At 47.6% G+C, this 22,504-nt stretch overlaps 9 protein-coding genes across 9 annotated transcripts; 5 read left to right on the forward strand and 4 right to left on the reverse strand.

Annotated features, from left to right (window-relative positions):
* Nucleotides 1-6: 6 nt before the first annotated feature.
* Nucleotides 7-1,704, forward strand: BHQ10_005669 (uncharacterized protein; the record flags this gene model as incomplete). Its single annotated transcript, XM_040878169.1, has 3 exons — nt 7-460; nt 527-1,437; nt 1,510-1,704. The coding sequence occupies 3 exons, from the start codon at nt 7-9 to the stop codon at nt 1,702-1,704; spliced, it is 1,560 nt and encodes a 519-aa protein (XP_040734173.1).
* Nucleotides 1,705-1,963: 259 nt separating this feature from the next.
* On the reverse strand, nt 1,964-3,149 carry BHQ10_005670 (uncharacterized protein; the record flags this gene model as incomplete). Its single annotated transcript, XM_040878171.1, has 3 exons — nt 1,964-2,379; nt 2,447-2,889; nt 2,971-3,149. The coding sequence occupies 3 exons, from the start codon at nt 3,147-3,149 to the stop codon at nt 1,964-1,966; spliced, it is 1,038 nt and encodes a 345-aa protein (XP_040734174.1).
* A 437-nt stretch (nt 3,150-3,586) lies between these two features.
* Nucleotides 3,587-5,605, reverse strand: BHQ10_005671 (uncharacterized protein; the record flags this gene model as incomplete). The annotated part of the gene is made up of 4 exons (XM_040878172.1): nt 3,587-3,769; nt 3,932-4,349; nt 4,638-4,791; nt 4,855-5,605. The coding sequence occupies 4 exons, from the start codon at nt 5,603-5,605 to the stop codon at nt 3,587-3,589; spliced, it is 1,506 nt and encodes a 501-aa protein (XP_040734175.1).
* A 635-nt stretch (nt 5,606-6,240) lies between these two features.
* BHQ10_005672 (uncharacterized protein) lies at nt 6,241-9,056 on the reverse strand (the record flags this gene model as incomplete). The annotated part of the gene is made up of 7 exons (XM_040878173.1): nt 6,241-7,379; nt 7,433-7,513; nt 7,564-7,840; nt 7,897-8,501; nt 8,556-8,832; nt 8,894-8,966; nt 9,028-9,056. The coding sequence occupies 7 exons, from the start codon at nt 9,054-9,056 to the stop codon at nt 6,241-6,243; spliced, it is 2,481 nt and encodes an 826-aa protein (XP_040734176.1).
* A 369-nt stretch (nt 9,057-9,425) lies between these two features.
* BHQ10_005673 (uncharacterized protein) lies at nt 9,426-11,936 on the forward strand (the record flags this gene model as incomplete). Its single annotated transcript, XM_040878174.1, has 3 exons — nt 9,426-10,565; nt 10,620-11,038; nt 11,093-11,936. 3 exons carry the CDS (start codon nt 9,426-9,428, stop codon nt 11,934-11,936), a joined length of 2,403 nt encoding a protein of 800 aa, XP_040734177.1.
* A 403-nt stretch (nt 11,937-12,339) lies between these two features.
* On the forward strand, nt 12,340-14,565 carry BHQ10_005674 (uncharacterized protein; the record flags this gene model as incomplete). Its single annotated transcript, XM_040878175.1, has 4 exons — nt 12,340-12,457; nt 12,511-14,166; nt 14,218-14,247; nt 14,357-14,565. 4 exons carry the CDS (start codon nt 12,340-12,342, stop codon nt 14,563-14,565), a joined length of 2,013 nt encoding a protein of 670 aa, XP_040734178.1.
* A 403-nt stretch (nt 14,566-14,968) lies between these two features.
* BHQ10_005675 (uncharacterized protein) lies at nt 14,969-16,895 on the forward strand (the record flags this gene model as incomplete). The annotated part of the gene is made up of 4 exons (XM_040878176.1): nt 14,969-14,978; nt 15,032-15,048; nt 15,116-16,311; nt 16,370-16,895. 4 exons carry the CDS (start codon nt 14,969-14,971, stop codon nt 16,893-16,895), a joined length of 1,749 nt encoding a protein of 582 aa, XP_040734179.1.
* Nucleotides 16,896-17,571: 676 nt separating this feature from the next.
* BHQ10_005676 (uncharacterized protein) lies at nt 17,572-18,311 on the reverse strand (the record flags this gene model as incomplete). Its single annotated transcript, XM_040878177.1, has 2 exons — nt 17,572-17,601; nt 17,661-18,311. The coding sequence occupies 2 exons, from the start codon at nt 18,309-18,311 to the stop codon at nt 17,572-17,574; spliced, it is 681 nt and encodes a 226-aa protein (XP_040734180.1).
* A 1,553-nt stretch (nt 18,312-19,864) lies between these two features.
* Nucleotides 19,865-21,463, forward strand: BHQ10_005677 (uncharacterized protein; the record flags this gene model as incomplete). The annotated part of the gene is made up of 1 exon (XM_040878178.1): nt 19,865-21,463. One exon carries the CDS (start codon nt 19,865-19,867, stop codon nt 21,461-21,463), a length of 1,599 nt encoding a protein of 532 aa, XP_040734181.1.
* Nucleotides 21,464-22,504: the final 1,041 nt, after the last annotated feature.

A 22,504-nucleotide genomic window follows, 5' to 3' on the forward strand; every position in this document is an offset into this window, starting at 1 on the left:
TACAAAATGGCCTTCGGCATCCAGGAGCCCACTGATGGCTTCCAGCCAACCTCAACAAACAGAATCCAAACCATTGACAATAATGCCGGAGAGCGTGTCCTCGTTCCCCAGCCCTCGGTATCACCTCGAGACCCTCTCAACTGGTCCCGGGTCAAGAAAGAGCTCTGCTTTCTGACAATCCTCCTGGGCTCCTTTGCCACTGGCTCCCTGGGACCACTGTTTGTGCCGGGATTTGCTGTACTGGTTGCTCAATTCGATGTTCCCCTCACTAGTATTACGCTCTTGAATGGTAGTCTTGTGATGGCTCTTGGAGTGAGCGCTTATCTGTGTGCATGTTTTGCCGCTGTGTTGGGAAAGAGGATTGTGTACTTGATCACCACGGCGATATTGGTTGTTACCTGCTGCTGGGCTGCGGCCTCCAAATCATACACATCGCTGCTAGTGTCTCGTGTTTTTCAAGGTGATTAGCCCATCCATCTTCCTCTTTACACTGTGACAGTGAAGCTAATGATGCAACCTACAACAGGCTTGGGAATGGGAGGCTTCTTCGCCCTTGCCGGCACAGCCTCATTAAATGATCTCTTCTTTGTCCACGAGCGCGGTTTCCGTGTCGGTCTCTGGAACTTTGGCGTCATTGCGTCCGTCAACCTAACACCCGTGATCAGTGGATACGTCATTTCGAACCTCTCCTGGCGCTGGAGTCTATGGCTCGAAGTTCTGTTTTTCGGCGTTGTTTTTGCTGCGGTTGTCTGCTTCTTCCCAGAGACATCGTTCCATCGTGAGCACTGGGGTACACCCATGATGAGAGTAGAGCCCAAGTCCGATCATCCGAGCGAACACGTCGTAGAAACAGACAATCCGTCTCGTGATTTATGGCAAATATTCATCAGTGACTTTATTGGCTGGGACCCAGAGAAACTTCCGCCTCATCGACCAAACCTTCTCACGGCATGCACGAAGCCCTGGGCAATTATTCTCCATCCGGTCGTGATCTGGGAGTGCGCTATGTGGGCCGTGGTGTTCACCTGGACCATCCTCCTCGGCGCCGTGGCTTCTCAAATTTTTACTGCGCCGCCGTTCAACATGAGCACCGTCGCCGTTGGAAATCTTACCGGTATCGCCCCGTTTATTGGATCTGCGCTCGGAACGGCTCTGGGGGGTTGGCTCTGCGACTTTAGCGGTAAAGCCATGTCCCGACATAATGGTGGTATATACGAGCCCGAGTTCCGTCTTGTCGCCATGCCTATAGCCATTGTGGCTATGGCTGCGGGCTCGTTCGGTCTGGGCATTGCTGTTGAGCATGCCGTCTCACCTATAGCATGCGGAGTGCTTTTAGCTATCATAAATTTTGCGGTGGGTGTGGGCTGTACTACTATCGTCGTTTATACGAATGATGTCTGCGCTGAAAGGGCAGGTGATGCTTTTGGACTTTCGATGGTGAGTTAAACCTACGTTCTAGCTGCAGGCCTTCAGCTCAAGAAAAGGAACTAATTTCTGCGTGGCTTACAGGTCATCAAAAGTGTATTTGCATTTGGCTTGAGTTTCGTCTTCAACACGTACCTTGCTACTAGCGGTCCACTGGTGTATTTCTCGACTTTTGGTGCTGTGACGGTTAGTGTGATGTTGACGACTGTTCCAATGTATTTCTTTGGAAAGAAGATTCGTGCTTGGTCGGAGAAGCATAACCTTCTTCGTCGAGCTTAATCGGGAGTGATATGAAATAAGAGATACCTGATAGATATGCGAATTGATTCACGGAGTTATAACACTACTCGCATCAGAGATAAGTCGTAGCCTCTCCCAGACGGATCATTCGTACGCTAGGTAGTAGGTAGCCGTTGAAAGATGCGACAATAGTCTAGGGCAAGTGATACGGTACAAGTCTAAAGTGCGAGTGAATCACCACAGTGTAGTTTGATATGATTCAGAAATTGATACATATGGTTTAAGCATAAGACAACGGCTACCCTGCCTTCTCCTTTGCTTCATTCTCCGACTTCTCAGTCTGTTTGGAAGGCCCCAAATTCAACGCCGCCGCCTGATGATCCCTCGCATGCGACTTGGCCGTAGAATCAACCCCCAACCAAAGCAAATCAGGCCTACTATAATGCCCACAAACATCCAGGAATGCCCTAGACTTAAGTATATCGTCCAGATTTATATTAGCGTAAACGATTCCTTCCTCTGTACTCGGGATGGGTTCCGAGAGTCGGCGGCCATCAGGACCAAAGATCGCTGAAAAGCCACCGCCGGGCGAATTCATGATTAAGCCGGTGCTTGTTTCCATTTTGTCAATTGCGGACTGTGTTAGCACGGCGGTGGTGTGGAGCACGAAGGACTGGGATTCCATGGCGTATGTGCTTGCGAGAGCGTCGGTGCCTGGAAACTCTAGTCAGCTTGAACCTGTTCAAATGAGTATATAAGTAGCTGTGGGCGTCCGACATACCCTCACGAGACATGGAGAACAAAGATTCGTCATCTTTGCTCGTTTCAAAAAGCGGTGGCCATGCGGCAACATGAATCTGCTCGCGCTGCAGATAGGTGTGATACTTGAGCAGCGGTTGAGCATGCTCCCAGCACGACAAAGCACCGAGTCGACCAATAGGTGTATCAACCACACTGTTGAGACACTCATTTAGCGCATCGCCAAAGATGGTTCGTTCCATATGGGTTGCCTTAATCTTCTTTCGTAGCATCAGGATCTTGCCATCAGATCCGATGGTAGCCTGTGAGATGTATAGGGAATAATGAGTATTTTCAGAGAATCCGATAGACACGATGATATTGTTCGCCGCGGCACATTCCCGAATGCGAAGCATCTGGGGGGAATCGACCTTCAAGGAGTTTTGCATGTACATGGTCACGAGGCGCATATCGACTGGGCGCGACCTATCGTCCGTGAACAGCTTCGATTAGCCTTTTGTCTGCAAGGCCAAAATATGAATATACAGAATGTCTTTTAACTCATACCATATCCAAGCTGGGTACCCCGGGATCCAGCATTCGGGGAAAGTCACCAGTTGAGCGCCATTCGCAGCGGCGGCTTTGATCAAAGCACATGTTTTCTCGACAGTGGCATCTAGATCGAGCCAGACAGGCTCGGCCTGAGTGACAGCCACTCGGACATGGGATGCGGGTGAGTTGTGCATGGTGGTTTTGGAGATTGCGAGATGGGTGGTCGACGATAGGCAGCACTTTGATGAGAAATCTTTTTACACGAGCGCATACTTTTTTATACGAATTTATGTAGTTCTCAAAGTAAGCATAAGTGGTCCGATTTGATTATTGTATGACAGAATGACAATCAGCACCAATTAACAGGGGCTTTAGGGCTAAATGCTTATCATGGCGGCAACGGCTTTCCGCCGCTAAAATGCTGCCACTTGAGACTACGCTGCATTTCCCGGCAAACTTTCCAAGATTACAACTTCAGTTGTTTTCTCTTCGTAGATCGGAAGAGCCGTGGTTGTGTCGCGCCATCTAGTGGATCGGTTCATTTGATTTGTGATTTTTTGATTACTCTTTTGGCGTTTCTTGCTGGGCATTGAATCATGCCAATGATTGAGCTGACTGATTATCGTATCGTTCAATTTTCACTAAACATAAGGCCCAGATCCCAGGCACCAGCTCCCATAGGATCAAATTCCGCAATATTCGCCACGTAAGATGAAAATTCGGTTGGGTCTACATCAGCCCAGGTCGAAACGTCGAATGAATTGTCAAGTGAGTGAAGTGGGCCAATTGTCTCAATATGTGATGGCATTGAAATCTGAGGCGCAGTTGATCTCACGTTACGAGGATCAGGAAACCCATTCTGAAGAGGTAGGGCTAACATGACCCCCCATCGATGAGCTAAACCTCGCAGAAGCGAGATCGATCTATCTGCTTTGGTCCATCTTGTTCGCATGGCGAAAAGACAGTTGAAACATACCCGGAAGCGGCTTATAGATCGGGTTCTGATGGATGAATCCTCGGAGGTCGCGAGAAGAAGATGGGTGATGGCTGCTGTCATAACACTGTGTGACACAAAGTACGGAGCCTTGTCAAATTGGGCAATTCGCTCGTACTCGCGGATGAGTTTGACCATATTATTTGCTGCCGTCGACATTGACCGGACGGACAAACGGTACACACTGCTGTCCGGAGCCTCCCTGAGATAAGGCCGGTGGATCAGCATCTGGGACATATTGTACGACATGTGAAGAATAATGAGAGTGGGCGATGTTCGTTCACGACGAAATTGGACTCGAACGTCCATGCTGAGGTGAAATGAAAATAGGCGTTCTCGCGCTTCAAGGAGAAGATGGTGCTGTTGACTTTTTCCTAGCGTATCAAATTCGAACGAATAACTATGTCTACATTAGTCGAACGAATCGTTTCGCCTTCGGTTGGTGATTCTTACATAGGTTCCATACATTGGTCATGGATAAACCACAGTCGACAGTGATGATCAAACACCAACTCATCCAAAGTCGGAGAAGGTCCCACCGTGTCGAGGAAAGAGTTGGCTCGTACCCTTCTCCAAGGTACCATAGTGTTTCGACCCGTTAAGGAAGTCGCGATTCTATCTAGATCAGCTTTGAACAATTCCTACACATGCTAAGAAGACATGAATGGACGCGAAGAGCGTAATTTACCTATCCATCAGCACCGCGGACCAAAAAGCTTTTAGTCGGACATCACTTGGATCCAAGTTCGTCAGATCGTCGTCTGTAATGGCTTTAGATTCCTCCAGAGCAAGTAGAGAGCTAACGTGGAGCCCCAAATGTAGCATCATACTGGCACACATTGCTATAAAAAGTCAGTAATGCAATGTTCAAATCAAGATAGTACGGGAAAATGACAAAAACGTACAATTATACATCCAAGCCATTCTGTGTTGTTCAAGCCCCAATTCTCGCCAGCACATTATTGAGAAAGCCTGAACCACCGAGACATTTGCATTGTCCCTACAGACGGTCAGAGCGGTAGCATCAAACGCCGCGGCCATCGCATTTCCATAGTCCTTGCTTTTAGTGTCATCTGAGAGCAGTGATGCAGCGGCTAAAATTGCATACTTTATGAGAGCAAGCGGTAGGCTCAGACTTTGTTGCTGAATTGTTACTAGAGTTTTGTTGTCGAGGAAGAAGTGAATGGGATTAATGAAGTTGCTGAAGAGATAGATTAAGTGGTTGGTGACGTGAGCATCCTCCACTGGATTGTAAGGAGTTTCATGTGACTGGATCTGATGATCGTTGTGTAGCTCACCAGGCCTTCGATTGTCCCGAAAATTTTCGTATGCTTCAGGATGAGTAGAGGGAAAACAGAAATTTCCGGAGGGACCGATAAATGTTGATTCGCCAGTCTCATCGATGTTCATGCGCCACATCATAGCACTCACATCACTGATAGCAGGCGACATGTCTCTTGGTATCGGCGCAACTTGTGCCTTGTCCCCTTCACTTCTGAATTGCTCGTCGTCGCCGTTCAGGATGTTTGAATCATCTCCCGAGACGTTGAGGTCTGGTATCAGAGCGCGAAGCCGAGCCACTTCTTCTCTCAAGAGCTCAACCTGGTCTTCCAGTCCTTTGGCATAATCCAGATCATGCTTTCGTCTAGCTAGCATTGGCATTTAGACCCAGAGATTGAGAGAAAAACAAACATACTTCGAGGGCTTGTTCATCATATAGTGACACTCAATGTTTCTTGTGAGACACCAGGTGCAGGTGGGCTGCAACCCATCGCACTAGAATGTGTTCATGGATGATTAGATTATTGTCTTTCAGCGAACTCAAGCTCATTTTTGATCGTGATACCTTGCGTTTCCGCTTCCGACAGTTCTCACAAGCTACACGCACTCTATTGTTCGAATCCGGGTCATCCATATCTTCAAATGATAATGGCGAAGCCAGTGGTTAGTGAGCATTCAGTCAACGCCCAGCAACCTGAGGAATTAGAAGTCAGTTGCTGGCCAATCACGTGATACCACAAGCAAGGCGTAAAGGCGGCGACGATTTCGACTTGAGAGGAAGCATGGTACATATTCCAAGTTGTTGACTGATGCAGTTCAATTGAATTAGTTCTTTAAAGACTGTGGATTCATTCGCATCATTCCTGTCAATATTCCATAGACGTAGGGTAGTGACATTCGGACTATGTACAAGGTTAACATGAAGAAAGCAATCATGTCTAGGGCAGTGCGCCACATTGGCAGTACAGCAGAGAATATACCTCATGCTTCGAGACGCTGCATGTATTGATTCATAAAAAGTCATCCTCCTGTTGCTTGCCAGCAGATCTTCGCGTCCGTCTAGCCATCATACGCCCTCCTTGTTTGTTAACAAGTTGAGGAAATTCATCTGTAACCGCCTGAGGCTGAATGGCTTCTTTTTGCTCTAATATTCCAATAACATGCGCCTCGTCGACGTTTCCTCTGCGAGCAAGCCTCATTATCTCTTCTCGTGCGGCCATTGCACTAGGGTCTTCGTAGTTGAGTTGAGTCATCGCAGGGGTCCCATTCTCGTCGTCTAAGAGTCCATCATTCTCGGGTATTGGGGAGTCAATATATTTGGTGAATCTACTGCTGCTCAACAGGGAAGACAAGCTCTGACCGGTGGAAATTCGAGATAGCTTGGCCGTGAGCGGATTATTCCCATCGGTGTCAGCACTCACTGCACTGCCGTATCCGTCTTCGTTCATGGTATCGATAGAACTGACACTGACTCGAGAGTCTGTTCTTTTGAACTCATTTTTAGATGACGATGAGTTCGTTCTTCCCAAGTTTGGCCGGCGCCGTCGGGTTCCATTTTCCCCACCAAGAATGCTCCTTGGACGCGTGAGTTCCCTCGCCTTCATGAGAAATCTGTTCATTGAGGATTCTAAGTTTTCAGAAGGTCTATGAAAATGGGCGGAAGTGTCACCGTCCTCTGGAGGGGTCTTCCTGGTTCTTTGATTGTCCTTATTATCGCTGTCTCCTTTAGGTGGTTGAGGAACAGATGGCAGAGAGTCCTTCTGACCGTCATTCACGGATTGTTTCGCTGATCGATGTGCTTCACCTACCAGATCACCCATTTCAGAAGCGGCAACCGATGTCTGCCGAGTACGAGAATCGGCATCTGCTTCCGACTGCGACAAAGATGACTTATGTGTGATGTCGGAGCTATTATGTGCGCTTTTCGACTGCTCATGACTCGCTTCTCTCTTCAGACCTGATTTGAGCAATGCGTACGGTTCGAAGACTTTTCTCTTCCCCGATTGTACGGAGATCCAGAGCCAGTCAGCAGACACGACAGGTATTGCCCATTCTAACGCGTGTCTGATCTTTTCAGTATTTGTAGTTTGTGAGTCATTGCTTATGAGAACTGAAACATTGGGTGTGAGGTACTCCTCATACTTAGCACCTTGATAGTGTCAGAGCAGTGCGCATATAAGTAGATATCAAAGGGAAACGAACCCATCACAGTTACCATCTTAGATATATGCAGGAGATCAATACCAGCAAAGCCCGTGGAGCAAATTTTCAGTCCCTGGAAGCCTTCGTTTGTCAATATACAAGATCGGTTGTAATATAAAGATGCAACTCACCTTGTAATGGCATATGTGGAAATGGAGTACTGGTAACGTGTGTCTCTGGCGAAACAAAAGCGTTTGCATCCAGGCAACGTTCCAGCCACATGTCGGTGACTAGTTCGCAGCTGAAACCCTTGTCATCCGTGGAAGGAACCTCAGATCGGGGTGTTTTATATGATGAGATTATGTATAAACCATTTCCGTTCTTAGGTATGTTCGAGCTCGAAAAGTCATTGAGATGTTGGACAATGTTTGCTCCATTCATCCCCAGATGATGTCGAAGTACGTCCACCTACATATGTCAGCTATCCAAGGAGAAGATGGACAGAAGAAACAAATTGTACGTACTTGTTTAGATGAGAATCCATGGATATAAAAGTAACAGTTCTGTAGGAAGCCTTTTTGTTCCGAAGATGTGTGTTCCTCGGCATCGTCTGGACTCGGGAGACCTGCAAGCAGCTCATTGTTCAATGGAGCAACCGAGGCATTTTTCGTCTCTGAGTTCGATGAGGCGTCTTTATCGAGCGAGACAGAATTGACTTTTTCAGAGGAACTAAATCCACTGCCTATTATATCACCCCATATCCCTTCATTTTGATCGCCGAGTTTGCTACTCGTTACTCTCCGCAATTTACGCGATCGAGTGTTGGAAGATTCTGTCGTCGTCTTTCTCTTGACAGGCACTTGCATTTGGCCACGATTCCAAGCTCCGACGCCCTGTTCTTGAGGCGGAAGTAGTGGATCATAGCGGGTCTCATCTAGAATCATCCCTCGCTCCAGGCTGTCGCTAAACCATTTCGCGCTGACAACTTTTATCGACCATTGCGTTGCAAACTTATACTTCGCACCGCTAGCATGTTGAGCAATAAGATGTGTGACAGTTTTGGTGAGGTCTTTGCGGAAATCGGCGCCATTTGCTATGGCTGTTTCTTGTAGATAGTTGCGATATGATGCTTGAACTCGACTTAGAAAGCTTCTGGTCCGCCAATCATGGTATTATTACTTACGGTCTTCAAACCCCGTAACGCATATGGACAGCCCATGAAATGTAGGTAATCTGTATTTCTGCTCCAAGGCGTGCAAGTCCGTATCACCTCCATCCATCCACGATTGTCTGACAGCTTCAATCCATTCCGGTACCAATACCAACACATCAGTGCGTTCGCGGGCCACGAATTTATATTTCTCGGTATTTGTTTCGCCGACTAGAAGATGGGTCACGTCTGAGGTCAAGTCATATTTGTGAACAGCTCCCATCTGACCAGCAATTTCGGCGAGCTTTGACTATGTTTAACGGAAAGCGGTTAGTAAGACGGATCTAGCTTTGCCAGTGTTCAATGCTTACCCTCTGTTCAGGAAGGATGGATGTGAAGCAAAGAATCACCCCGGCAAGTGGGTGTTCTTTGTCTGGATAGCATCTTGTTAGCAAGCCGAGTATCGGGACAGATTGGTGTCGAAACTAGATATGAGCAGACTTACTCTTCACAATCTCGCCTTCCATTGCTCATGGCGATAATCTCGATATCGTTGTCAAGGAAATTGTAGAGCCCTGACAGTCTGGTGCATCCTTCTTCTCAAAAATGATCCCGCGCAAATGATTCGCTCTGACGACGCGATGGAAAACACGAAATCACGTGCTCTTATCGTCGAAAGATAACAGAACATCACGTGATTCAATATAGCCCAATGATCGCCGAGAAATGGCAGGCGCGTTATCGCGAAACGCGAGATAATTTCGGATGGCCTCCTCGAAGTTTCCATGAACTGTCCAGACCATCAATACCACACCGGGGACCCGGGTGTTAGACCATTATAATACAGCCAAATTCACCACTTTCATTCAATTTCCTTTCTTCTTCTAATCGAACAGCAGTTTTATGTACAGCGCTACCGTATACGGGTTAGGCAGCGTGGTCTTGATCAGGCATTCTAAATTGATTGTGCCAACTGTCCTGCGTCGTTCGACAATCAGCCCGAGGAAGATATCGACCGGGGCAATGTTCCATAAAGCAGTGAAGGATCACTCCAGCAAAGGCTTCGCATCTGCCAAACCGCTTCACCCGAACAATCACAAATTGAATGCGAGTTCTTTTTCAACCATCAAATCGCCTTCGTCTCTTGCCGGAGCTAAACGCAAGATTGATATGGCTAGCGCAGGACAATCTGCCTTAGGATCTCTCCATGACGCCGTCTACTTTGATGAAAATGATTTCGACGACGATGACGACCTAGACTTTGAGATTTTAAAGCCGGGACCACTGAGTCAAGATGTCGTACCTACGTCGAGCGAGACACCATGTTTACCATCGCAATCAAACTATAGAGCAGATGACTCAACATACACTGCTAGGTCGAGTACCACAGGATATAGCCAAAGCATGAGGACGCAGAATGTAATTCAATCCGATATCAAATACCCCGAGCTCCCACAGGTGGACGACAAGCCTCAGGAACAAATTCCGCCAAGCAGTATGCCGATTCCGTGGTCATCGTCACCCCCCTCCCATCACCAACCACCTCAACAAAAGCGTCGCAAACTACCCTGGGGTCAGGAAGACAAAGGTAGCACTTACAGCAACCCGATAACTCCGGCGCCGACGAGAAAACCATCCACAAAAGCCGAGATGCCTTGGAATAAGACTGCAAGTACTGTGAAGGACGAACAAAAGGAGTTGAGGAGGATAAATAAAAAGAGGTCGACCGCCGCCGACTACAATTTAAGTAAGCCTCAAGCGAGGGTTGCCTCTCTATTCCTGAGCGAGGAACAGAAAGCAGTTCTCGATGCCGTTGTCGATCGACAAAAGAGCATATTTTTCACAGGTTCGGCCGGAACTGGAAAGTCTGTTCTCATGCGAGAGATTATCAAGAAACTGCGGGACAAGTACAGAAAAGAGCCCGATCGTGTTGCTGTGACTGCATCAACTGGCCTTGCTGCTTGCCATATTGAAGGCGTCACCTTGCATAGCTTTGCTGGAATCGGTTTAGGTAAAGAGCCAGCAAAGGAACTGGTGAAAAAGGTACCGTTTATCCTTCGACACATTGGGCCAAGAGATTTTTCTTACTTTAATTAGGTGAGGAAAAACCAGAAAGCCAGGAATCGTTGGTTGCGGACCAAGGTTTTGATCGTCGATGAAGTATCAATGGTGGATGGCGATCTTTTCGACAAACTGGAAGAAATTGCCAGGAGTATCCGAAACAATGGAAGACCTTTCGGTGGAATTCAGCTGGTCGTCACTGGCGACTTCTTTCAGCTGCCCCCAGTGCCAGAGTCCTCGGCTCGAGATGCCAAATTTGCATTTGACGCCGCTACCTGGAATACTTCCATCCAACATACAATCCTGTTGACTCATGTCTTTCGACAAAAGGACCCGGTGTTTGCAGAGATGTTGAACCAAATGAGACTAGGAAAGATCACACCGCAGACGACAGAGGCGTTCAAGAAATTATCACGCCCTCTAGACTTCCATGACGATTTGGATGCTACTGAATTGTGAGTTTCCAGCACCCTTGCAATGAATCTATAGACAACAACTAATATGGATAGATTCCCTACACGCGCGGAGGTAGAAAATGCCAATGGAGTGCGAATGAGCAGACTATCAGGTGAGGTGATGGTATTCAATGCTCAAGACTCTGGGTCTATTCAAGATGTACAGATGCGAGACAGATTACTCGCCAATTGTATGGCGCCACCGGTCATTCACCTGAAGAAGGGAGCTCAGGTTATGCTAATCAAGAATATGGAGGACAACCTGGTCAATGGTTCCCTGGGCAAAATAGTTGCCTTTATGGATGAGGCCACATTTGACTACTACCGAAACAACGAGGACGAGTTTACTGGGGATAATAAAGACGGAGACGATGAGGATGACGCAGCTGCCCGCAACCGCAAGAAGTTGCGGGCATTAGCACACAAAGAAGGGGGCATAAGCACGAGTCGCAAATGGCCTTTAGTCTGTTTTACTCAGCCAGATGGCACCGAAAGACATCTTCTATGCCAGCCAGAGACCTGGAAAATTGAATTGCCCAACGGTGAAATCCAGGCACAGCGTTCACAGGTGCCATTGATCTTGGCATGGGCCCTTTCAATTCACAAGGCCCAGGGTCAGACTCTTCCGCGAGTCAAGGTGGATCTAGGTCGAGTATTCGAAAAGGGACAGGCATATGTTGCGCTCAGTCGAGCAACATCTCAAGCAGGTCTTCAGGTTACGGGATTCGAGCCGCGCAAAGTTATGGTGCACCCAAAGGTCATTGAGTTCTATTCGAAGCTCACTGACATCAATACGGTGGTCAAGCCCGCCAGAAAAGAATCGAATGACAGCAGAACAGGCAAGGTGTATGATGAGTTCGATGAGCTGCACAATGAATACATAGCCGGCCTGCCATAGTCTGTTCATATCCATATCCAGAAGTATTTCACTGTATATGTATTTATATATCTTATGGGGTGTGAGAAGACAAATATGTTCCAGATGCCGCAATGTAGCGAGCCTTCATCAATTAGTGATGATACCAACTGAATACCAATTGAATTCAGGAGAACCTATATATCCACTCTGCGGGGAGCTTCATTATCGATAAGAGTCATGTGACGTATGTAGCCTTATCGGCTGCCGCCTAAACAATTTAATTTGGGAAGCTCCACAGCTACACCCGGCCACCTCGAATCTTCAATTTTCTACTTTCAATCACTCTCAGGTTGTTTTAACCATATCTTTCTCTCACAGACCTGGATTTGATTGGATTTCTAGTGAGATCTTGCAACTAGCTCTTCAAAATTTCTTTCCCCTCATGATGGCATCCGACTTTGTCGGCTACACAGTCCTCGTGACCCTCAGTTCACCTCCTAACTCGCAAATTCACGGCACAGTCGCAAACATTGTAGGCCAGCGCCTCACTTTACATGATGGTGAGCGAAAATGAGATATTGCAATCTTAACAAGTTGTTAATCAGTGCGGCAGTGACGCTCCTGTGGAATGGCCAACGTTTCCCATCATATACCATTGATGCTGCTGGAATAGCAGATCTCGAAGTGTCTAGTTCACAGGCTCAAGCTCCATTCCACTCTACGAACCCCGTATATTCTCATGCTACTTCCGCGACAAACATTCCACAAAGCGCTAGCACTCAATTGAGATACCCACAGCCACCACCAGTACCTCAACAACAGCCTTTTGTCGACCCAGCGATAGTGAGCTTCTCGGCAGCACCTAGCAAACCAGTACTTAACCAGACACCTGTGGCGGCTCTGCTATCAAGAACCGACTCTTTCTTGGGTTCAGCCTCGAGTGCGCTCTCGGTCGAGACGGCGCATCCCCCGCAGACAGTCGAGAGGCACGACTCCGCGGTGACTGCGATTTTGACCGAACCATTCAGTAGCATCACTCTTGATAAAACTGTTGATATCGTGGAAGAAGCAGCCAAAAATGGAAAGGGCTCTACAAAAAGAGGCAAACGAGGGGGGCGCAATAAAGGGCAAGATCATAGTGGAAATGGATGGCGGCAGACGGCATTTGTTGAACCAGCGAGGCCGAGGCTTCACACAGGTTATCCTGCAGATGACGATGTTCTCCAAGCGCATGGAAAGCAGCTAAGAAACAAAAATCGCAAAGCTTATGCGGAGAATTCGAATGGGTGGGCAACGGAAGATGCCACAGACATACAAGAGCTCGGCGACTTTGATTTCCAGGGAAATTTGTCGAAGTTTGATAAGAGGCGCGTTTTTGACGAAATCCGAAACGACGACACCACCGCCGACGAAGATCGCTTGGTAAGCTTCAACAAGAGACCAAAACCCGGTACCAACGGCGGAAAAAACCTCCACTGGTCCGAGAATGTGCTAGACAGCACACCTGCTCAGTGGAATAGCGAAGCGGGCGAAACCGAAACTGAGACCAGTGATGATAAATTTAGCAGCGGAAACTACTCCAATCGCGACAGATCTAAACCACCCGGAAAAGCCCAGGTCACAAAAAAGAGCAGCCTCATTCTGGGACAAGCTGCGATGTCAGCTTCTTTCGGATCGGTCGGTCGTAGCTCGATTCCATCCCCGCGAAATATCAGCCCGATGCCTAACAGACAATCTGGAAGGGTGTCTCCACTCAATGGAGCTAACGGATCTTCAACTGGTAGTTTGCGCCTGACAACCACTAACAGGTTATGCCCAACCGTCAGCCCACTTCAAATGCTTGAAGTTGAACAATTAGCTGTGACTGAACTTGGCTTGACTGAAGATATTATCGTTGAGAATGCCGGTCGCGGAATCGCCGAAGCTGCTGTGGGTCGACTTGGTAGCGATGCAGCTGCTCCAGCTGTTCTTGTCCTCACCGGTAATCACCGAACAGGCGGACGAGCGATAGCTGCTGCACGGCATTTGAAAAATCGAGGGCATAGAGTTACACTGTGCCTGCTAGGCTTAGAGCATGAAACAGAACTATTGGAGAATTGCCGCAAGCAATTAGAGATATTCAAAAAGATTGGCGGCAGAGTGCTACGGTGGGAGGAGCTCTCGGCTCGTCTCTTGACGCCTGACTTCAGCGTCGATTTAGTCATCGATGCATTGTTCGGTATGCACATTGCCTTTGAGGATTTGAGAAGCGACGACCAAGCCACAGCTTGTGAGATGATTGCATGGGTCAATCGGAGCAACTTAACAGTCATATCTGTAGACATACCTTCTGGTATCTCTGCTGCAACTGGTAAGATGCCCTCTTGCTCTATTGTACTTTCTGACTATAGGAAACATACTGATTGAAATGAAATCACCAGGTGATGTAGGTATTGTTCAAGGTTCACGATTATCAATAGTATCAGACTTCGTCGTCTGCTTGGGAGCGCCTAAGACCGGGGTCATGCAAGCCCTACAATCTGGAGAAGGCAGCTCATGGGAAATCACAGTTGCAGACATTGGTATTAGCCATGTGGTCTGGAGGAAGTACGGCACACGTCGGCGGCACGGTGTCGACTTTGGCAATCGCTGGGTTGTAAATTTGAAGTACCAGCCTGCGGCGGCATGATTGGCCTTCCATCCAGAAAGGGAGACTCTTTATTGATGACTTGTATTTCTAGACGACCAAAAGGGAAAGCCGAGCTTTCGATGATATAATTGATGATACAGATGATACGTAGAATTAGCCCATAGCATATCCAACGATTGTTCACATTAGATCAAGCGAATCAAGCTTTACACAATAGTTCCTAGAAAATCTTCTGCACCGTAGGGCTCACTCAAAACTTTTAGCCTGATATTGGAAAGGCCCGAAGCGATTAGCGCAATTGGGGCGAGCAGATGCCAAGCCCTGACACGGCCCACTTGATCGCCTTTCCAAATTTCTATGAAGCTAGAACTGACCTCGTCTTAGCATTTAAGTCGCCTTGAGTATTCTTTTTCTCATCTTCTAACAGTCAAAGTTAAGAAAGATGGGTAAAGGTATGTTTCACATGATTATTTACTTGAATGACTCTTTCTAACTTGTCAACTAGGAACGGATAAGCTATATGTACGTTTGCGAGCTAATTTTCGACTGCTTGATTAAACGCCGACATGCTAACACGATTTGACTCCAGATTACTCACTCGGAATGGGCATCGGAGGACGCATACTCCGCCAGCGCTGGCGCTGGATTAGCCGGTGGTCGAAACACTACAGTCCACGCATCCTTCAAGCGTCTACCGTTCAACTTCTGCTCTCTTTCGCTTCAACCCTTCAAACACCCGGTCTGCACAGCCCAAGGAACCATTTTCGATCTTACAAATATCCTACCATGGCTGAAGAAACACGGTACCAACCCCGTTGACGGAAGTCCCCTGAAGAGCTCCGATCTGATCAAGTTGAACTTTGCGAAGAATGAGGCGGGCGAATATGTCGATCCGGTTACGTTCAAAGTTTTCACTGATAACACGCATATCGTCGCATTGCGCCCCTCGGGAAACGTGTTTGCATGGGATACGGTGGAGAGGCTGAACGTCAAAGCTAAGATGTGGCGCGATCTGGTCACGGATGAGGAGTTTGGCCGCAAGGATATTATTACATTGCAAGATCCGCAGAACATTGAAGCGCGCAACCTCAGTTCTTTCAAGTATCTCAAGGACGGGGAAACTGCGTTGACCGAGGAGCAACTCCGAGAGCGAAACGATCCTATCAACAATGTCAACTTGAATGCGATGGGTAGTTCTGCGAAAATTCTCAAAGCCAAGGAGGCGGTTGCGCGGGCTCGTGCTGAACGCGGCGCGCAACAAGCAAAAGCTTCTGCTGACAAGAGCGGTGTTTCAGTCAGGTCAAAAGCCACCACTGTGTCACATCAACCAACTAAATCCGTCCCATTCAATGCTGCTCGACATACAACTGGTCTTGCTGCAGCGTCTTTCACAAGCACTGGGTTGACACCTCACACTGAAGCTGATCTAGCCACTTTGTCAGATGAACAGTATATGTTGAAGCGCGGTAGAGTGAAAGAAAAGGGTTACGCTCGTATTTCGACAACAATGGGTGATTTGAACCTGGAATTGCATACCGAATATGCGCCCAAGGCTGTCTGGAACTTTATACACCTAGCCAAGAAGGGATACTATAAGGATGTTGTATTTCACCGCAACATCAAGGGCTTTATGATACAGGGAGGTGATCCTACTGGAACGGGGCGTGGTGGCGAAAGTATCTGGGGAAAGAACTTTGATGATGAATTCGACGGACCTCTCAAACACGATGCCCGAGGTACCCTCAGCATGGCAAATAAGGGTAAAAACACTAATAGCAGTCAATTGTACGTCCTTTTTTCTCAATTTCCTTTCCTTTTATGAACGCAATCTGACGGTACACAGTTTCATTGCATATCGTGCCTTACCTCATCTGAATAACAAGCATACCGTCTTTGGTCGTATCATTGACGATCCATCACCCTCGTCAACAACCTTGAATGCAATGGAAGTGGCGCCGGTTGACTCCACCACCAACCGACCAACTACCGACATACGAATCAAAGATGTAACTATATACTTCGACCCGTTTGAGGAATTCATGAACAAGCAAACTACCCAGAATGCCAGGGAAGGGGCGCATGCTCAGAAGAAAAAGGATGAGAAAGCAGCGGATAACGTCGATGATGATTTAGTCACATGGACTGGCAAACGTGTTCGCGGTCTAGACGGATCCGGAGCATCGGGCACCAATGAAGGCGCTGGAGTAGGAAAATACCTGAGAGCCGCGCTAGCTGAGCAAAAAACGCGAAAGCAGGCCGATGAGGATGAGATTATTGAATATATGGATGATCCGGAACATGAGCTACCAGAGCCAACACGCAAGAAGTTCAAATCATCGGGTGGGTTTGGAAATTTTGAGGGGTGGTAGTTTTCAAAAACATTCAACAGACAGTGATAATTAAGCGGCGACTTCCTCGACCTACGCCATATGAGCGTTTCAAAGGGTTGATATTCTCTAGGAGGTGAATCGTTGTGGACATTTCGAGGTGCTGAATAGTAAATATGATATCCGCAAGCACGTTACCGACTTCCATTAGAGTCTTCTGTGACCGCATCGATATTGCTTTATCCTATTATTTCGGCAACGCTTGCAGACCCTACTTAGAGACAAATACGACGCTAAAAGATGAGATTGGGCATTTCAGCGCGACACCTCTCGCATTGCATGATCCTCTGTTGCCGCCTCGCCCATCGCATGGCTTCATGAACCTGCAACCCCACCTTCCCCCAAGTGCCTGATTGAACACACCTCGCCTAATTGCTGACTCTGCAGTACCTTGAACCGCATCATTGGCGGCCTAGTTGACCCTGGCGAAGAGACGGCGCTCGCGCCAGAGTGGACAGCTGCATATTTTCCACTTCTTGCCACACTCATAGCAAAATTCTTTGCCACAGCTAGAGTATTGAACAGTAAGCTCAAGGGAGTCAAACACTTATTTCCAAAGGCGAATGATTAAGCAACTCACCGACAAGTTATGTGGTTACATCCATGGTTTAGCTCTACTATAGCACGACAGCTGTAACAGCGCTGCCATTTCTGAGCATTAGCCATGGATAAAACGTTTTGCAACGAGCTATCTAGAGGACAGTCCACTTCAGAATGGGCGAGAGCGCCACATGGTAGATGGGTCACCTTTTGACACTCTGGGCATGTGCCGACATCACTCTGGATCGCGGACTGCGGAATAAATGACGAACACCCCGGGTCAGCGCAATACACGCGACGTTCTGCCGTGTACTCTGTTGCCTTTTGATTGAAATTATCGAGTTCGTTGTTGCCCAAAACTTGGCTTGCGGTCTCGGCGGGGAATGGTTCAGCACAGCAGCGAGGAGGATACAACTCTTCATCTCTGATTGCACCGAGAAACAACTCACGAATGCATGTGTGGCAATAATTGTGGTTGCAGGATTTAATCAAAAAAATTTGTCGTTGTTCTAGACAAGAATCGCAGTTTGACGTGGGCTTTGTAGGTGCTATCTCTAGTTCTTGAGACGCGTCTGGCATATCTTGCTGTTCGGTTAGATCTACAAGGTCTGATATGGTGCTGTCGCTGTCGCTGTCGCTGTCCGTCTCATCGTGCGCTACTGTGCCGACACGAGCGGCTAGCATCCGATCTTGAAGCAAGAGTCGAGCCGCATGAATCTCGTTTTTCATTGCCTCGAATGCCACTTCTTTGTCTGTTGACTCGCCCGCTCGTTGTTTCCCCTTTTGTTGGCCTTCGAGCTCCGCAAGGTCCTCAAGCATAAGCTGCAAGGCCATGTCTTGATCGCGCAAAGTATCCATATTGACTGTGTGATGGAAAGCGTCGACAGTTGAAGGAATTTGCCTAGCTTTGAGGTTCAAGCAAGAGATGGGACTAAGGGATTGCCTGATGCATATGAAATGAAGGGAAATAGTTCAGCATAAATGGTCAGTGGCAGCCTAGGTCGACCTCACTGTTTTGTTGAGCTCATGATACTTGTTGTTTTTCCATCCCATCTAAATACATTACGATAGGGATTGGCTGGTACGATGGTCATTTCGGATTTTGCCTATGGATTTGACATGGACTGTAAAAGAAACCGGCCACTGTGAATCCCTCCCGGATATTTTATTCCTACCCATATATATGAAAATTTTATACACATTCGTTACTATAAAGATTACACAGCTTCTCTATATGTATCAACTACGGGAAGCCTTTAGATTGAATTTCCATGTAACCACTGCAATAATATTCCTAAGATGGGGCATAGTAAACCCGCGTAGTGACCCCTTATAACGAGCCATAGTCAGCTCCCGTGATGTGCTGTAAGAGAGGATAATGGTTGGAGAACTCTATTTGTGAGTTATTATTGGGATGTTGGGGGGCTTACTATCGCTTGTTAGTACGGTATGAAAATTCGGCGCATAGCCTTGTTAAAGCCAGATGCATAGAGAAGCAGCAAAATTAATGTGGTAACGGATGTTTAAATTTTTTTTTGATACGCCATTATTACATTACCACTCAGGTTTGCAGCATCTTTTTGATATACGTACTAAAGTTTTTACGTAGTATGTTTACAGGACTAGGGCTAAACTTGCCACCAATAGGAGCGCCAAAAAGGGCTGAAGAGTGAAGACCCCCGTTTCGTGGCTTTCGGCCCGTTCAATTTTCTTCCTTTTCTTTTTTCCAAGGTTGCTTTAGACTCTAGCCACATCGCCATCAAAGTCAATTACTTGACTGGCTGTCTTCAATATGCACGTCATGCGAATATCTTCATGTTCGTGCAGGTATGTATGGAATAGCTGTAACTCGTTGTCCTCTAGAGTTTCTTAGCTATACCTGGTTAATGCTCGTAACCTCGGACCTTGTACGCACTGATATACGTAGCTGTCGATCAAGTCCCTGGCGTCTTAAGATTACTTCTCGTAGTTAACGTTAGAACTTAGTGCCACTTAGTCCTACTATGTAGTATGTTGCTAAATCCTTCGATGATACGTACGTCAGCCAGAGTTGCTGCCCTTATCGCCCAGCCCTAATCCCAATTCGGTAAGTAGGCCAGTGACCTCCATTTTTTTCTCTGTCGCGACTCCAGATTGCTTATTCCTTGTTTCTCTTCTGCCACTCTCAGATTCACTCATGCTCCCTTTCTCTCATGTTGCTTACCAGTCATTCTGTCAATTGATATCCTCATGATTCCTGCTGTCTCGTCTCGTCTGATTCTATGAGTCTTGAACTAAAGCACATTTTCATCTTCCGCGAGCGCCCTCCCTAGCACCACCATACATTCCAACTTTCTGTATTTTTGACCTTGTGTATGTTCTGGCCGTCCGGCCAGACCTCTGATTTTCCACTTGTAACAAAGTAACCCAAAATGAACACCGACGACGACCCTGAGTATCTACCAGGCACATCGCGCCTCCTCGACCGGGGCGAGATCATCCTCTCCCCACCGCCCACCAAATCAGTCAATGACCCATTGAACTGGTCTATTGCGCGCAAGTACTGGCATGCTTTACTGGTATGTTTTATTGCTGGACTCACAGCCGCTACATCGAACGATGCTGGCAGCGCGCAGTTTGGCGAAAATGAGGACTTGGGTATTTCTTATGAGGCGATGAACACCGGTGCCGGTGTGTTGTTCATCGGTATCGGCTACGGAACTCTTTTCTTGTCACCAGCCGCATGGCTTTGGGGTCGACGATGCACGTACCTCTTTTGTATCCTCATGGGGTTGCTCGGTGCTATCTGGTTGGCGAGGACGCAATCGACTTCCGACTCTATCTGGAATCAACTGTTTGTCGGTATCTCGGAGTCTTGTGCAGAAGCCAATGTACAATTGTCGCTATCTGATTTGTTCTTTGAGCATCAACGTGGAACTTTTCTCGGGGTCTACGTTCTCGCAACCAGTGTGGGCACTTATCTCGGTCCTTTGATTGCTGGATATGTTGCCGATAGCAATCTAGAATGGCGCTGGATTGGTTGGATGGCTGTTATTATCTCGGGTGCTACCATCGCCGTTCTCTACTTTACCCTCGAGGAAACGCTATTTGACCGACCTGCATATCAAGTTGGCGAGCTGGTTACATCTCGGGAGAACCCTGCAGAGCCAGAATCCGGTTTGCAAGGATTGCAAGAAAAGAAAGCTGGCTTGTCGGACGCCATAACTACTCCTGTCGAAGCGACGGATGAAAAGCCAAAGTCGTACTGGCAAAGAATCGCTCTGATCACTCCAGCCGCTAACCTGGAGGGTTTCGGATTTAAACAGTACTGCGTTCGGCTGATGCATACTATGCGTGTATTTTCATTCCCTGCAGTCATCTATTCCGGTATTCAATGGGGAGCCCAGGATGCTTGGCTCACGTTCTATCTCACCGTCGAAGACGACTACTGGAGTGATGCGCCCTGGTACTATGGAGATGTTGGGGTCGGTTTGATGAATCTCCCCTGTCTTATTGGCGCCGTGCTCGGCTGTATCTATGGCGGATACTTTTCTGATATGTTCATGATCTGGATGGCGAAGCGGAACGGTGGAGTCCGCGAAGCAGAGCACAGACTGTGGTTCTTGTTCCCTTTGGCCATCATTTCGCCATTGGGCATGTTGCTGTTTGGCATTGGTACCGGACAATCATGGGCCTGGCCTGGTCCCTACATCGGGTTGGGTCTGATTGGATTCGGATGGGGTTGCACTGGTGATTTGAGCATGGCATATCTGATGGATGCATACCCCGAGATGGTACTAGAAGGCATGGTGGGAGTCGCAGTCATCAACAACTCCATCGCATGCATTCTGACATTTACGGCTAGTCTGTGGCTTGACAGCCAGGGCGTACAGAATACTTTCATTGTGATTGCGGCTCTTGACTGTTTCTTTGTGTTGACTACTATCCCGATGATGTATTGGGGGAGAACTTGCCGGCAGTGGACCAAGACGCGCTATCTTGATTTTGTGCGTATTCGCGATTCTCTTTGATCAAGTCAGTCAATGTGATGGAATGGTGGGCGATGGAAGTTACTGATTGGGGGAATCTGTTTGGAGGGTAGACTTTTTGGTGGCAACTTCTTGATTATCAATGTTCCCAAGGTTTGTATGGGAAAAGGGGCTGTGCAGAGATACGTGATATTTTTTTTAATACTGTCGATGGTGTTGTTACATACAATGACTACCTGTTTAGGTAGTTTAGGTTGAATAGATATTGAAATCTTACCCGGGTGCTAGAGTGATATTGGGCTTGCATTAGTAGACGCATTTGGATCGATGCGTTGGCATATTCTATAATGTGGTATAGATAATTTGACAAGGCTCACGAATGATTAAAGAGAAACAGTATGCCGTGGGACTTCAAGAGCCTCAATCCAATCCCAGAGTTCAATAAATGGTGCAGCCTGGGAGATCAGGATGCATCCCCGCTATCCCGGTGTCACGGAAAGAGCGGACAGATGCACAAAAATACATTATCCCGACCTCCAACCAATCCGTTTGCAAGGGGATTCAGATATCACAAGGCTGTGTGTAGCGTGACGCACGAATAGCACTGCAATCTTGTAGTCCGTTCCCACAAGAAATTGACTTTGCTCCCGAGTGGACAGACAGTCGATGTGACCGGTTTCCAACGCGATCCCTGATACGTCAATGACCACAGTCACCATTGAACCTCATATCCATCAACTCCACTTCATCTTATCGGGTGGCTATGGCATTGAGTTAATATGAGACTACTGCAGTGACTAAGTCTCGGCTACCTTCAGATTGGTCGCGATGACTCCCCAGTTGAGTCATGGGGGTGACTCAATTGGCTGCTCGACTTGACGTGCAGATACACTATAAAAACCGGTGAGAGCCTCGTTTGCAGGGATTCTCATTTCGATTCTTTCGATGCCTGCGGGTTTCCCGCATGGCACAACCCATCGAGTCAAATCAAAGGACTTTGTATGGGCATATGGACGGCTTTAGCATGGAGCCATGAAGAGTTTCTATTTCTCAGCCCCTGTGTTACAAACACTTACCACCTTT

Source organism: Talaromyces amestolkiae (genome assembly GCF_001896365.1).
Source record: "Talaromyces amestolkiae strain CIB chromosome Unknown scaffold10.1, whole genome shotgun sequence".
NCBI lineage: Eukaryota > Fungi > Ascomycota > Eurotiomycetes > Eurotiales > Trichocomaceae > Talaromyces > Talaromyces amestolkiae.